Raw genomic sequence first — 16,054 nt, 5'->3', positions numbered from 1 at the left:
GATTTTTTTTTTTTCCTAAGGATTTTATTTTATTTTAATATTATGGTTTCAATTAAACTTTATACAAGCTGAAATTTATTTTAGGTTTTAGTTTTTGTCGAAAATCTTATATATATTTAATATATAGTAGTGTAATTCTTTGGAAAAGAATATTTATTAGCGTGATTTTTTTTTGGTAAGTAAATTGATGTCTTAAATTTGACAGTAAATAGAAACAAATGCCAGAAAATCATGATCTGTAGTTCTGTACTCCCTGTACTAGATTTTGTTTTTCTTTGTAAAGTAGAATGTGCTACATGCATTTATGAATTTGGGTGTCACAGTGTATCACGTGTTTTTATTGAATACACTACACTTGAATCAGTCGATAAATTATCAAAATTCGAAGAATTTATTTCATAGAAATGTCACGGGAGAGAGTTGGGCTACTTTCTGTTTCCTCCGTCTTTAGCTGTCACCTAATTTGGAGCAGGACCAAAATTTGATTGAAATTTATTACTCCCTCCTTCCCATTTTAATTGTCCAGTTTGACTTTTGAATGGTCAAATTGACCAAACTTTGACGGAGGTTTACACCCTTAGTATAATTTTAAAACCTAAAAAAATTTATATCATTATAAAGTACATACAATATATTATAAAACGTAATTTTTACTTTTTTAAAAAAATAACAATTTTGTTCTACATGCTTGGTCAAAAATTGGTCAATTTGACCATTGAAAGTCAAAACAGGACAATTAAAATGGGAAGGAGGGAGTAATATTTTATCAAGTGAAAAAATAAAAAAAATATGTCATCAGAAATAACTTTTAATCTACTTTAAAATGTAAATTTATCCGTCCTTTTTTAACTGTCACCTAATTTGTACCAGTCAAATTGACCAAAATTTGATCGAAATTTATTAATATTTTATCAAGTGAAAAAATAAAAAAAAAATATGTCACCAGAAATAACTTTTAAGGGTTTTATATCAAACTGACCATCCATTTCGTCAAAATTTCTCACTTGACCCACCCATTTAATTTCGGACTCGTTTAAGCCACTATAAACCAAATATATATCATTTTACCCACATCAATATTCATATTTCTTCACTTAATCATTTATCAAAAATCAATCGTTTGTTTTTTTACTACAAAATCACTTCGAATATTTTCATAATTGTCTCTAGTATTTATTAAAATAATTTGGGAATTTTTAAAACAACACAGCTAGGATGATCATATAACTATATATTTATAACTTTATATTTTTTTAAACTAAATAGTTATGTTGTTTTAAAAATTCCCAAATTATTTTGATAAATACTAGAGACAATTATGAAAGTACTCGAAGTTATATCGTGGTAAAAAAACAAACAGTTGATTCTTGATAAATGATTAAGTGAAGAAATATGAATAGTGATGTGGGTAAAATGATATATATTTGTTTTATAGTGGCTTAAATGAGTTCGAAATTATATGGGTGGGTCAAGTGAGAAATTTTGACGAAATGGATGGTCAGTTTGATATAAAACCCTAACTTTTAATCTACTTTAAGATATAATTTTCAGTTTTTTAAAATAATGAAAGAGAGTGAGTTACAATCTTTGGTAAAAAATTAGTCAATTTGACCAACAAAAATATAAATATAAATGTAACCACTAAAAAGGGCGGGAATATCAATTAAACAAACTTTTTACCATGTATAATTTTAGAATATTAACGGGTTAATTATCAAGTTGGTCACTGAACTGGGCTTAATGTATCAAGTTGGTCACTGAACTCAAAACGGTATCAAGATGGTCACTAAAGTCACCATAAATATCAAATAAGTACCTTGAAATATGAGTTCAAGTAGTAAAAATATTATTTATAAAGTTTTACACATTATTTTTAAATGTTATCACAACCAACTAAAAGGTTATGATTTCTAATATTTAAAATAATATATTTATACTTTAGCAAGTTTATTTATTATTCATATTTTATTATATAGTTATTTTCTTTGTTTTAATTAAAAATAAACTTGATAAAATCTAAATATATTATCATAAATATTAGAAGTCATAACCTTTTACTTGGTTTTGGTAACATTCAAAAATAATGTGTAAAATTTAATAAATAATATTTTTACTGCTTGAACTTATATTTCAAAGTACGTGTTTGATATTTATGACCACTTCAGTGACCATCTTGATACCGTTTTGAATTCAGTGACCAATTTGATATATTAAGCCCACTTCAGTGACCAACTAGATAATTAACCCGAATATTAACAGAGTACATGTGGTTCAGCGATAAGAAGGCAACATGAAGACACGCTTATAGAGCTTGCAACTTAGAAACAACACATCTTTTAGATTTGCAACATTGCCACTTGTTCTCATTATCCCCTCTTCACATACTAATATCAAGAAATCTTCTGTACGATTTTGTCAATTACGTCTTTGGATCTCCCTCTTAAATCAAATGCCATTGCCTTGAGCTTGTCCACCACGGTTTCGGCTCTGCTAACAGTTCCTTCAACTGATGATTCAGTTCCAGCATTGATCCAAGACACAGCTGCATTTACCTCGTCTTTGAGGTCATCGTCGACAACCTTTATGCCCCGCCTCTCCCAATGGGCTCTAACGTCTTCTAGCACTTTAGCTTGCATTCTTGCTCCTTTCAGTTCATCTTCAGCCCAAGCCCTGCATAATGCATTACACATTAGTAAATATATGCTGGCCAAACAGACAAAATTCTCCATTTAGAGCAAACAATTCCAACAAACTAAAGCTAACAAGTACCTAAAATTTAAGGTGAGAAAAGCATAAAAAGAAACATGTATACAGCTCAATAGGCTAATTGCTGAAAGATGAGACATAAATGATTTCAACAACTCATGTAGACATTTACGATTGCTTTGAGATTAGTGGTCAGTTAATTTGAATTAAGCCGGCACTCAAAGTTAGTCTTTGCCACACTTGAGCGTATTTAATTTGTGACTGTGGATGGCATTTCAAAAAATTAATCGCTTTTCCTGTGGTTTCTGCATACCTAGCCATAGACAAAGCCTTTCGCTCCACTTCTAGTTCATGCTGTAACCTGGAAATTTCCTGATTTTGCATTTCTGCATCCTTCTGCAGCTTGCTTAGACTTCTCTTTCCATAAGATACTTCCACTTGATCACCCATCAGGCTGTTCAACTGTTTTTCAACCTCATGCCTTAAACATGACAGAATTTCCGTTTCCAAATCAATGACAGCACGTTTGTTCAACAAGGCAATGTTCCTTTCCTCTTGCTCAGCTCTTATACCCTCCAATTCTTCTGTTGCAACTTCAGCCAATTTCTCCACAGCATCAACCTTTTCCTTTTCAAGTAGAAGCTCTTTTTCGAAACTGGCATTAATATCCTTTTCCACTTGATCTACCAATGCACTGTCTGCTGCAACAGCCTTTTCTGTCAATGACTCTGCCTTAATACGTCTAATTTTCTCACTGATCATGTTAGATGCCTCGCCATTAGCAAGGGCAATAGCAGCTTGAGCTTTTGTAACTGCTTTATTAGGCTGAAATCGTCTTGTGTAACCTGTCAAAAATAAACACAACTGTTAGAATATAATATAAGATCCTGATAAGTCCTTTCCCTATCGCCTTGAGATTTCAGGAGAACCCGATCACTTAACATGATAAGTCCTGCTCAGGGCATTTCATAAAATTGGAAAAATAAAACTCAGTTGGAAACAGACAGATAAGAATCTAGCTTACCAAATGCAAGGGCTACAATTCCCTGCTCTCCCGCTGACAAATCAGCAACCAGTGCAGGGCATGCATTTTGGTCGATCCTGTCTATGTCTAGAAACCCGGAAACTTGTTGGAGGATCTGCTCAACCACAGGATGTATTAAACTCATACTTTAACATAAGTCAAGTTTAATATGAAAGACACATGCCATTGAATGTGTAATAGAATTATTGAATTTAATTTACCTTCTTGTCAGCAACAGGAAGTTGTCTTTTCTCGAGAGATCTCTTCCAACTCACAAGGTCCTGACGTGATAAGGGGCTGGAGAAGGAGATGTTATAATTATAAGAAGAGGGAATAACAATTTAACTCTTCATCTGCCTTCGTCTGAACACCACAAGTAAGTGGAAGAATACAAGTGGAAAAATATGTGTAGAGACAATGAGAAGGTGAGAAACCACTGACTAAAGGGTTATTAGATTTAAGGTAAATGTGAGATGTTTTTTTAAGATATATAAACTTATTGTCTCATATAATTAAAATATATGAACGGATTGTCTCATTTATGTATTTTATAATTAGTATCCTGAAAGAATTTATAAGGTTGTAAATTCTCCCAATCCGGATTTTGTTTCCTGGAAAAATTCACGTCTTAATGATCAGATTCAACATTACAAAACTTCATTGTAACTTGCATTTGGGTGATTTGGGGACCTTTTTAAAGCTCTGTACATATCAACAACATTTACATATTTCGAGATTTTAGCTGCAAAAATCACTATTAATGAAATTCATACATGGATATACTATATTGGCTCTAGCACGGAATCTTTGCTTATTTCAAGTATTTTCCCGATTTTGCATCGAACTATATTCTTCAACAGAAAAATTATTATGGCCCCTTTCACTAATGTGAAAGCTCTTCAAACCTCTCTTGCACATTTCTAAATTCGTTTGTCATACACATTTTGATGAAACTAGGTTTCATTTTATGTCGTATGCTTTTGTGTACCAAAAGTTCAAACCTAAACACAACTCTAAATAAATTCATGTCTGTGTACCATGCGAATTCGTGTCGTGCTTTCGTGTCACAACTCACATGCATAAATAAAATTATATAATAGTATAATTTCATAATAATATTATTTTTAGTAATACAATATTGCTTTTACAGGGCAAAAAACACAAGTATCTGGTAGAGTTTGATTAAAAGAAAATGAAACAGGACCTATTGTTTACAGATAATAATAAAGCCTAATATCCACAAATAAATATATAAAATATTCAGAAAACATTCACATAAAATTAATAAGACATTTACCAAAATGAAGCATGCATAAACAAAAGTAATAAAGCACATCCGTGAGTAATTACAAAAATAAACGATATTAACAAGGAAACCATAATATAAAGTAACCAAATCAATATATCGGCCAAACCAAAATCATAGTATCAAATAGATTTGTCCAGCCAAACCCAGAAATTGTTCAGGAAAATAAATAATAACTAAAACTTAGAAATGATAATCTCATGTCGTGTACCTGAAACAAAAAACCAGACACAACAATAACTCTTTCTTGTAAAATGTAAACCCAAACACTAAAGTTATGTGTCTCATACATTATTGTTGGGTTTAGGTGCAAATGAGTCGAACTAGTACTAAGTAGTTCGAAAACAACTTGTAATAATCTTTCAAATTTGACCAGATGATAAACAAGCCAAGTGGTTTTAATATTTTACCGAGCTGAGCTCTTGACTTGTGAGGCTCGAGAGGCTAAACGAGATTTCATTTGTAACATTGTTTATTATTAATTTATATATTCAACAATCATATGTTTATAAAAATTTGGCTTAGTACCATTTTGCAACCAAACTTTTCTTTAATATATAGCTGTGTCACTCAATAAATCAACAGAAAACTGAACAACTACAGCTTCTGGCTTACTACAGACCGGTGGTATAAAAGAAGCAATGATATCAAGCAAACTACGTTACGTATAAACTTTGTATAAACAGAAGAATGATATAACAAGTTAGTCACTCACCTTTCAGGACAGAAGCAGAGGGAAGTCTCTCCAATTTCAGAAACAGAATGCATATCACGTCTTGAAAACTTGCTAAAAATTAACCCAGCTTCTGCCAAGCCTGAGGGGTCCAAGTAACTTGAAGACAGGAACCCATAAAAATAGCATTGAACAAGACAAACTCATTTAATATCATCACCTTGAATGGAAGGAAAATCAGGGTCTTCTGGTGTAACATCATCAAATGCAAGCTCAGTAATATTTTCTATAAACATTGCAGGGTAAACTTTTGAGGCAGTGTTCCTACAAGGAACAAGAAACAACATATTTTCAGATAAATGAAGTTGGGCTACCCATACCTTTTATCATGCTCGTGCATATGCATACCTAGATAAAGAGCTGCTGGCTGAAACTAACCAGCGAGCATATTCCCGACGGGTACACAAGTCACCAGGTTTAGCATCAGCCTCAATGACCTAAAAAGAATATTCTGGAAGATTAATACTTAAACTCGACTCAAATATGAAAAAGAAAAAAAATCCATAATTTCACATGAATTCATGGTTCTATGCGAGCTACTAAAACTACTGCAAGAAAATAAAAAAGAGGATAAAAATATTAATTCAATTGATAAATACATTTATGTAGTGGACAAACTATACTACCTTTCAAACCATGAAAGGCAGGGCTATGAATAAGCTGAATATTTTAGTTAAAGAAGCTAGTACGTTGGAAAGGAAATTTAGTTAAATTACATGATAAGAAAATTAGGACGGTAAGGGAGCAATAAACTAAGCGTAGACTTACTTTAATAAAAGCTCCACAGTATGTAGTCTAAACAGAAAAGCTTTTATCGAGTTCACTTCTAAATATTTTTCCATATTAATATATATTTACTACAGCCATTTAGAATTTCATGCCTTCCACCCAACTCTCTAGAACATGGAACAAATAGTTAACAATTAAAACCTTTACCCACTATCCTAGATGTCGCTCTTATAAGAAGATACTATGTCCCTGTCAACTTAAAGATTTATACACAAATGTATGATGTTATATAATCACAAGGTCACAAACTACATGCATTAGTTATAAGTTATTTGTACAATATGCAATGCTTTTACTAAATGCAAATTTATAGGAAATTACCTTCAAAACTTGCAAAGTTGCTAGTGCCTGCCTTTGAATTTGATCAACAACTGCAGGGACTAAAACCTTTTCCTGAAATGCCTGTGGAGCTGGAAAAACTACAGATGGAGCAGACTTGCCAGCAGAAAATTATAGTCTCCTAGAAACCTTCATAAAAAATATATTTATTCGGCTTATTTGTATAAAAAAAATATGCTATAATACCAATGTTATTCCAGATGGTCCACTTTCATTTACAATATTTTCCGGGGAAAGCGGAGTTTTCTTAGTCGAGAATTGGACTGTTCTAATTACATTAACACTTTTTACTTGTGAATCTACATTTCCCATATCATCAGGCTTTAACATCCTATGCTCTAAACCAGTAATCTGATTCTAGTTTGACCAAAAACATTTATATTAAAAAGGTCTATGAAGGACTAATGTAAAGTGGAAGCATCTGAAAAAACAAATTGTGATGTTAGGCATCAATAGAAGTCTCCGTTATTTCAGTAGATTCGGGAATTTCTACATTAAGTTTGCCGCAGATTTGACAGAGTTGGGTGCGACAAAACCACTAGAACCCTCAGATTTAGGCCTCATCACCAGCACTTCAATTTTGCAAATCTTCTTTGATGAAACTATTTTTAATGATTTCACCAACATGGTTGAGGTGACCAAATCTTTGTCATGATCAAGTCTAGATTAAATTTCTTCTTCAATTTTCTTATACTTAAAAAGGATTTTAATATTCACCTGTTTCAAATCTGAGAGCATCAGTGTCCAGTGTTGCATTCTGCCCCTCATTCTTTAGCTCCTCCTCAGCATCATTCATATTTTCTTTGTCAACTGCTAGTTCTTGCTCTGTTGTCAAAGGCTCCATATATAGTTCTGGATCTGTAAAAGAAGACAATCGAAACATTTACAACTGAAATCAAAGGGAAGAAAGGAAAGGATATAAACGGTAATTGCTAGCACTTGAGGCGATCCCTTGCAACAACGTAAAGAACACACTTAAAAGAGAAATGTTAAAGTACGTACTGGTTATTCTCTTATTTATAGACAATGCTGCGAAGGTTAGTCCAGCAACTAGAATAACTCCAGCTACTCCAGCTCCCACAATCCCTGATGACAAACTACTTCAAGAGCGTTACTATTACCAAGAGAAATTACCTACACCACAAGCATCAAATTACTGATACTTATTACTAGAGCACCCAGATTCCAAACTGCATGAATTATATACAGTCCACCCACCCAATTCTAGGGTTTTTGAACTCGACAATATAACAATAAAAGCAAACAAGTTTGTCTTAAGGTAATTTGAGTCGATAAGAGTTTTGGACTAGTTTAATTTTTAACTCTATTCTGCTTGAGATCTATCATGTATTAAAACAGGACATTAATAATATTTACTTGAGCTCCGAATTGTACCCACAATTACAATTACATTATCTAGTCCATTTAATATACGAGTATTTGGGCTGCATAAATTATAATCTCTACTGTACTGACTCGAATTTGAGGTCGATAACCAAAACTAGGCTCGAATTACAGGCATACTTACTACAATCACATAATTGAACAAAGCACAAAAATATACACTTCCTTACCTCCTCTCCACTTCTTCCCCTGCATCTCAGCAGACTCCCCACCATTAACATTATCATTTGACCATCCCGAAAACTCATCATTTTCTGTAGGCATAGGTGGTTTAGGTTTACTAGCATTTCCGGTTCCTTGAATGCAGAGCACTCGGAATCGACTACTGATGCCTGAGTGGATTGGTAGCAAATGTGGCGGTTGTCTCGGACATGTGATGGAAGCTGGTCCGAGCTGAATTGAGATGGGACTAGACAGAGAAGTCATAATACAGTTGGTTTGAGGTTACTGAACAGGGACAGAACAAGGTTGTTGGATGTTTTACGTGGGACTGTCTGCTGTCCAGAATCGTTAAACTCCCCGCATTGGATTTCAAGGTATGGAATTTGGATTTAAGCCCGTGGAGTAAAGCGGATATAAATCCAACATATCTCAGTTTAATTGATTTGGTGATGCCTAATTAAAATTTAAACTAGGATAATGTTAACGGGTGTTTGGTTCACCTCATCCTGGGATCACAACGAGAATATGGAATCAGACATCGAGGTTTTTCTATTACAAATTCATAGTAATATATTTTGATTATAAAAAGATTAAAAAAATTTACACATACTCCAAAGCCTGAATAACGAGTTTTTGATACCCGGTTACTATTTAAAAGAAGAATAATTAATAATATAAAAATATATGATGATAATAATATTCTTAATTAATATTAATTAATAACTTAATTTTTTATAAATTAAATATATTGATTCGATCACTCAACCAATATCATTTAGATACCCTACCTTAAACCATATCATGTTAACCTGATTTCTAATTTAAACTCCATATCACTTCACGAATCGAGATATTTAAAAATATTATATATAAATCGGTGGTCAAATTTATTCAATTTTTCATTTTGATAGATAAAAATTCAAATTTACAATGCGATCATAATTTATGAAAAAGGCGCATAGGACCAAAGGGTCCTTGGTCATTTCTTTGAGAAAACAATAACGAGTTTTGGTCAACCATTTATAATTTTAAATTATGATGATTAAATTCAAAATGCGGATAAAATTCAACCATCACTTTATAATAATAAATTTAAAATTAAATATATAGAATTAAAATTGTCTGATGAGATGGATTTTTTGAGGAATATTTAAGATAAGAATAATACTACCTATTTAAGAAAAAAAATTCAAACATGTTCCTAAATTGAGCTAACTAATTTTAATTGAATGATTATTATATTGCAATTATCCTAATCTAAAGTCATAAATATATAATTAATTTAATTTTATCTACATATTAAATTTATTCAAATTTTAGTAGTTAATGAATATTCATTTTACATTTTAATTATTTGTGTAATACTCTAACCATTTCTTTATATTTCTTTATATGCACTTTTTTTTTGAGCACTTTATAATTTGATCACTTCATTAAACCATACTTTTGAAAAAATTCTTCTTATGATTTATAATATTGATTAATAATTATTTTAAAAAATTGATATACATGAATGATGTGTGCTTAAATTAATATTTTTATTTCAAATAAAATAAGTATGTAACAAAGCTAAAGGACAACTATTTACTTAATTTGAAATTTTAAATACAAAAACAAATCACTAATAGATAATAATTATCCCACTAATAAACATTTCATGAAATAAATCTGGAATCCTAACAATATAAAATGCGAAAAAAAAAAGATGTTATGACTTTCAAATGACAAATATAATACTTGAAATGAAAGTCCATTAACAAATTTATAACAAATTAATATCCAGAGAGTATATTATATATACTAGCCTTTAACCCGTGCTTCGCACGGGCGACTTATAATTCGTAATTTATTATTTAAATTTTAATATCATTTTATCAATATTTTAGTATTAATGAGTCGAATTCTAATTAAATTATATTATCCAACAGATTGTACGTTCTCACGATAATTTAGCTTTTACAATTTATTATCTATTTATAATTTTTTTTGTTATTAATATGTGAGGATTATTATTCAATTGATTTTAAATCAGATTGTTCATATTTCAATTATAAATTATATTTAAAAGGATAATGATAAAATTTTTGTCTTGTAATATAAGATGAGTGTTTTTATTATTTAAAACTGTTTAACGGTCTCCATATGTTGTAGACTTCTAGTTCTATAGAAAGAGTACTATACCGAACAAACATAACCAAACCAAAAATTTGTACGACTACAAATTATACCCAACGAAAACTAAAACTCATTAACATTATCATTAGACCATCCCGAAAACTCATCATTCTCTGTGGGCATAGGTGGTTTACTAGCATTTCCAGTTCCTTCAACACAAAGCACTCGGAATCGACTACTGAGGCCTGAGTGGATTGGTAGCAAATGTGGAGGTTGTCTCGGACATGTGATGGAAGCTATTCCGAGCTGAATTGAGATTGGACTAGACAGAGAAGTCATGATACAGTTGGTTTGAGGTTACTGAATAGGGACATAACAAGGTTGTTGGATGTTTTACTTTTACGTGGGAGTTGGGACTGTCTGCTGTCCAGAACCGTTAAAGTCACCGCATTGAAGTTAAAGTCGCATACGGAAACCCAATGTGTTACCATGTTCAAACCCCATGACCTTCGTATATGCTTAGAACCCACCATATGTGGAAACAATATGATATCACCACCATAAAACTTCTTAGAAATAGCAGATAGGTTCACTTGTGATAAATTTAAGTAAAATTAAGAGAAATCTCCAGACATCCAAAATACTCGTAATACTCACATTTGAAAGCATATCCAAGCATATCCAACGTCTGTAGAACTTGTCTTGCTGCAACAAAGGATATTCAAATCATAGGAAGAGTATCAATACTAAGAAAACTTTAAACCCAGTGCGAGCCAAAAAACCTGCTTAAATATGGTTCTCAATCTTATAAAATAACGATACAGGTAAATACTATTCAATATAAATTAGCAAAAAACAAGGAATAAATAGTGTGGTTCTGAACACAGTTCCTACGATCACAAATGCCTTGAAGAGGGCCTTCCCCTCAAGCTGCCATGACGTCCTCCGCGGTCTTGCTGCCGTGCCCAACGTCTGTAGAACTTGTCTTGCTGCAACAAAGGATGTTCAAATCACGGGAAGAGTATCAATACTAAGAAAACTTCAAACCCGAAAACAAGCATCCTCAAACAGAAAGCATGGGATCTTATTTATTAATATGCATTTATTCCTCAGATGTAATATAAGCATGAGATTATGCTTAGAGGACTATGACAGCACTTTAAGCAAACATGCCATTCAGAAGAGTAAGAAGAATACCTCCACTGAGACGGATGGATGAACTTTTTTCAGGGCCAGCTCCAAATGTTCAGCAGTCACACCCTGCGATTCGTCTTCAACTGCAATCATCGCAGCTTCGTCCATCTAGAAGCAAATGTATTAATTATACAATTAGCTAGATGAGCGAGATAATCTGCACACAACAAAAGGACACCAACATGGAAGGGTATTGAACTACACTTATACTCTTTAATACAGTTGTGACATACTAGTGCAGCAAGGTCAGCTCCACTCAGGCTATTGCATGAATCATCCTTCCCGAAAGCAACCAAGTCTACTGTGGTATCAACTGGTTTCTTCTTGGCAAGGGCTTGTAATATTAAACCCCGGTCATCCGGACTTGGCAGAGGGACATGAAGAAGTTCTCCCAATCTTCCCGGCCGCAAGAGTGCACGATCTATCACCTCAGGCCTGATAAGATTTATGAAGTTTAGGGAATGCCGTGTTGCGCCAAACATATTGATCACTATTATCCAAACAGAATACAGTTGATATATATGCACCTATTTGTGGCACCGATAACATATACACCAGACCGCTGTTCAGCACCATCTAGCTCTACCAGTAACTGCATCACTTTATGCACAACTTATTAGATAACTTATTAATAAAAGAAAAAGGAACTGCAACCAGTTTATTAACTCCTTGAATAATTCCTTTTAGATTGACCTGGTTCAAAAGGCGTTCTACAACCCATCCACCTTGTTGCCCTCTCTCCGTTGTCAAACCGTCCACCTGCAAATACGAGTTATCGAATTATCTTCAGTTCAATTTTAACGAGTTCTGTTCTTTAAAAGGGTGGCCTGGGGTTTCCGACACACTTTATCAAATCATTTAAGGAGCTCTAACATGGACAAAAAAAAAATAAGCTAGACAAAATTGAGACAAAAAATAACAATATCGTTGAGCTTTTTGACAAAATTTTCTGTACAAAGAATAAAGAGTGAGGTTTTTTACAATAGTTTCAGTACTAAAAAAAAAAAAAGATGATGATGAACTAAGAATTACATGCTTTTTATTGATAACAATCCAATCCATGAGACCGTGACACAAGAACTTTTGATTGCAGGTATCGCTTATCAAAAATAAAATAAAAATCAAGAACTAAAATAAATGTACAGAAACTAGTCAGTTTATGAAATATTGATACTATATAACAAAAAACAAAAAAAAAAACTGCTGAAAACAGGATAACAACAAAGAGAATAAGCTAAAAGATCAGGGAATAGCACCTCGTCCAAGAAAAGTATGCACGGAGAACATGTCCTCGCACGGCTGAATATCGTCCGAACAGCTCTCTCACTTTCCCCAACATATTTAGTTAAGAGTGAGGACAGACCTTTATGTGTATGAAGTTTGCTCCTGCCTCCCCAGCAACAGCCATAGCTATCAAAGTTTTACCACAGCCTGGAGGCCCGTCGAGCAAAAATCCTTTCCCACAATGCAATCCAAATTGCTGGAAAAAAGAAAACACCACCACACTGATATTAATGTCAATTTTTATACCACACAGAAAGAAAAAACAATGCACCCTTGTTTCACATGAAAAAAAATGTAGGAAGTGAAACAGACAGTCAACATGTGATATCCTATATTGACAGGGTACTTAATTATTAAATTATGAGAGAAAAAGAGAGAGACATAGAGATGGATTTAAAATAAGACCTAATCAATGCACTAAACCTGTGCCAGAGGGCACATGTTAGACAAGCCCTTTAAAATATGAAAGCAGAATAAAAAGGACTCGTTAGTCATTATACAAATTAATATAATGCAAACACAAGTAATAATTGTGCCATCCGCAATCAACTAGTGTTGCCTTCACTCAATATTGGAGGTTGCCACTACCTTGTAAAGTTCCGGATTTTTTATTGGCCTGATAATATATCGTTCAAACTTCTTCCTTAACGAATCAAGCCCTCCAACATCTTCCCATTTTACAACGGGAATACAATTGAATCCCTCTCTTTTGGAAGAGGGTTGAACCATTGAGGCAGCTTCCTGCAGATACCCAATAGATCATTGAGGCAGCTTCCTGCAGATACCCAATAGTGTTATGATTAATTCAGATGTTAATGGAGATAATATATTAGACTGTCAAGATAAAATCTGAGAGAGAGCGAGTGAGAGAAGTTTGTGTCGAGCACACAATACCTCAACATCACCCATAGTGATGTGCAGCTTCCCCGACTCTTCAGTAGTCCATGGGTGCCTCAACCAGGCATCGGGATCTTCTTCATTAGACAATTCAGACTTTCTCATTTTAATATTTCTTTCCATAGACAGCATCCCAGCCTCGTGAACCAGTGCAGCCAAATCAGCTCCGACAAACCCCGGAGTGCACCTAGCTAACTTAGATAGATCGAAATCGTTGCCAACTTGAAGCTTACTTGTAAGGACGGAAAGGATCTCGACCTTTGCATTATGATCAGGAGAAGGTAGAAGAATCTCACGATCAAATCGACCTGGCCTCCTTAATGCGGGGTCGAGAGCATCGGGCCTATTTGTGGCGGCAATGACCAAAACGTAAGGAGGTATGGAAAGGGAATCGATATCTTTGTAATAGCGTGGCGGTTGATCCATACATGAGAGAAGTTGTGTGACGATACGGCGTTCCATACTACTTTGTGCATTTTCCCTTTTAGAAGCAATGGAATCGATTTCATCGATGAAAACGATGGATGGTGCAGTCCTGTAAGCTTTGGAGAACAAATTCCTAATATTCTCTTCTGATGCACCTGATATAAAAACAATGACCTACATGATTAGGATAGCCAATAACAATGAATAACAATAAGTATAATAATAATAGCTGATAATACAAAGTGAATTAACACACACATTTTCTCATAATACCTGATACACCAGAGACCAATTGAGTTGCTGAAATCTCATATATGGGAAGCTCGGACTCATTTGCAATAGCACGAGCAAGCATAGTCTTACCACACCCAGGTGGACCATGTAACAAAATTCCAGAAATTGGCCTCAGTCCAAGCGGTTGATACAAATGTGGATGAAATATGGGAAAAAGAACTTTGATTTTCAACTCCTCCAACACTTGATTCATTCCACCCAAGTCCCTGAACCTCGGTCCATTTATCATTTTCTGGTGGTCAATATCAATCTTCGATTCCCCAGCCGATGACTTATCTTCATCCACATTCGAACAAGTAGCAGTAGATGAATTTCTTTGTTTCGATTCGCTCTTGTTGTCGTGAGTTTTCAATCTCTTGTTAGGCGGCTCATCAGTCCAAGTGGACTTGACAATTTGACCCAATCTTTGCTGAACGTGTCGTCTGAAGGGTTGGTGTTTTTGTCGATTGTATTCGGGGAAATTTGATCTCAGATGATCCACTATTTCATCAACGTTTGTCATATTCTTCTTCTTGTACAATGCTTCAATCTCATAGCTCAGCCGCCTATGTGTCATAATATTCGTTTCGAGAGACGGAGACGAATCAGGGACTAACGTAAATGAAAGAGGCGGAATGGCCTGATTACTAGGGTTTGAATCGTTTGATTGTGGACTGGGCCATGACTGGGACGCTGGATGCCTGGATCAAAATATACCTATACAGTCAAGTATGTGAGTGTTAAATATAAACGACTGCAAACTAATCTCAATGCCTCCCTCCCTCTCGCCGGTGATACACACATCCAACTACACATCTTAAATCTCTCCTAGCCAGATCTCAAATCTCTCCTCGAATTCATCCAACAACTATTAACTTGATTTGAAATTTTAAATACAAAAGCAAACCACTGATAAATAATAATTACACCACTTATAAACATTTCACTAAAGAAATTTGTAATAATCTATACTATCTGTAATATATATATATATATATATATATATATATATATATATATAGGGTCTTGCTCCAGTACAAACTCACAAACGTACAAACCAGTGATTATGACAATAATATTTAGTGATTAGCAGATTTTAATTTAACAAATACATACATACATCCATCACCACCGCCACCACAATCACCTCCAATCACCACCACCACGAATGCCCAGCGCCTCTCTCTCTCTCTCCACCATCCACCACCAACTACCACTGCCCAACACCTCTCTCTCTCTCTTACCCACCACCACCAACCACCACCACCACCACCACCACCACTACCAGTGGCTCTCTCTCTGTGGTTGTTCGCTCACCGATTAGTGCTATACACACACAAACACACACATTCACCACTTCTTTTCTCATCTCCCTCAATCGTGTCTCTCTCCCTCAATCGTG

General features: G+C 34.0%; 1 protein-coding gene and 1 pseudogene across 3 annotated transcripts; both read right to left on the bottom strand.

Annotated features, from left to right (window-relative positions):
- Positions 1-2,278: 2,278 nt before the first annotated feature.
- LOC108215118 (uncharacterized) lies at positions 2,279-8,922 on the bottom strand. 3 transcript variants are annotated; one of them, XM_017387468.2, is made up of 11 exons: positions 8,472-8,922; positions 7,900-7,983; positions 7,615-7,755; positions 6,880-6,968; positions 6,118-6,206; positions 5,930-6,033; positions 5,752-5,851; positions 3,952-4,027; positions 3,731-3,845; positions 3,020-3,551; positions 2,279-2,670 (listed from the first exon to the last, which is right to left on the bottom strand). In XM_017387468.2, the coding sequence occupies exons 1-11, from the start codon at positions 8,725-8,727 to the stop codon at positions 2,391-2,393; spliced, it is 1,866 nt and encodes a 621-aa protein (XP_017242957.1). In that variant the 5' UTR covers positions 8,728-8,922; the 3' UTR covers positions 2,279-2,390. The 3 variants fall into 3 exon arrangements, with proteins under 3 accessions (XP_017242957.1, XP_017242959.1, XP_017242958.1); XM_017387470.2 differs by having other exon boundaries at positions 7,900-8,031; positions 8,472-8,609; XM_017387469.2 differs by lacking the exon at positions 7,900-7,983.
- Positions 8,923-11,298: 2,376 nt separating this feature from the next.
- Positions 11,299-15,508, bottom strand: LOC108213690 (cell division control protein 48 homolog C-like; annotated as a pseudogene).
- Positions 15,509-16,054: the final 546 nt, after the last annotated feature.

The sequence above is a fragment of the Daucus carota genome, chromosome 3 (genome assembly GCF_001625215.2).
Source record: "Daucus carota subsp. sativus chromosome 3, DH1 v3.0, whole genome shotgun sequence".
In the NCBI taxonomy this organism is placed as follows: Eukaryota; Viridiplantae; Streptophyta; class Magnoliopsida; order Apiales; family Apiaceae; genus Daucus; species Daucus carota.
This window is presented reverse-complemented; position numbering and strand designations above follow the sequence as displayed.

What these genes read in the sequence shown, in the direction of transcription:
- LOC108215118 (XM_017387468.2), bottom strand. Translation starts at nt 8,727, where the DNA reads ATGACTTCTCTGTCTAGTCCCATCTCAATTCAGCTCGGACCAGCTTCC. An exon ending in CAACTTTGCAAGTTTTGAAG is followed by an intron (nt 6,207 to 6,879) that starts GTAATTTCCTAT and finishes TATTCTTTTTAG; the next exon opens with GTCATTGAGGCTGATGCTAA. An exon ending in AATTGTAGCCCTTGCATTTG is followed by an intron (nt 3,552 to 3,730) that starts GTAAGCTAGATT and finishes TATTTTTGACAG; the next exon opens with GTTACACAAGACGATTTCAG.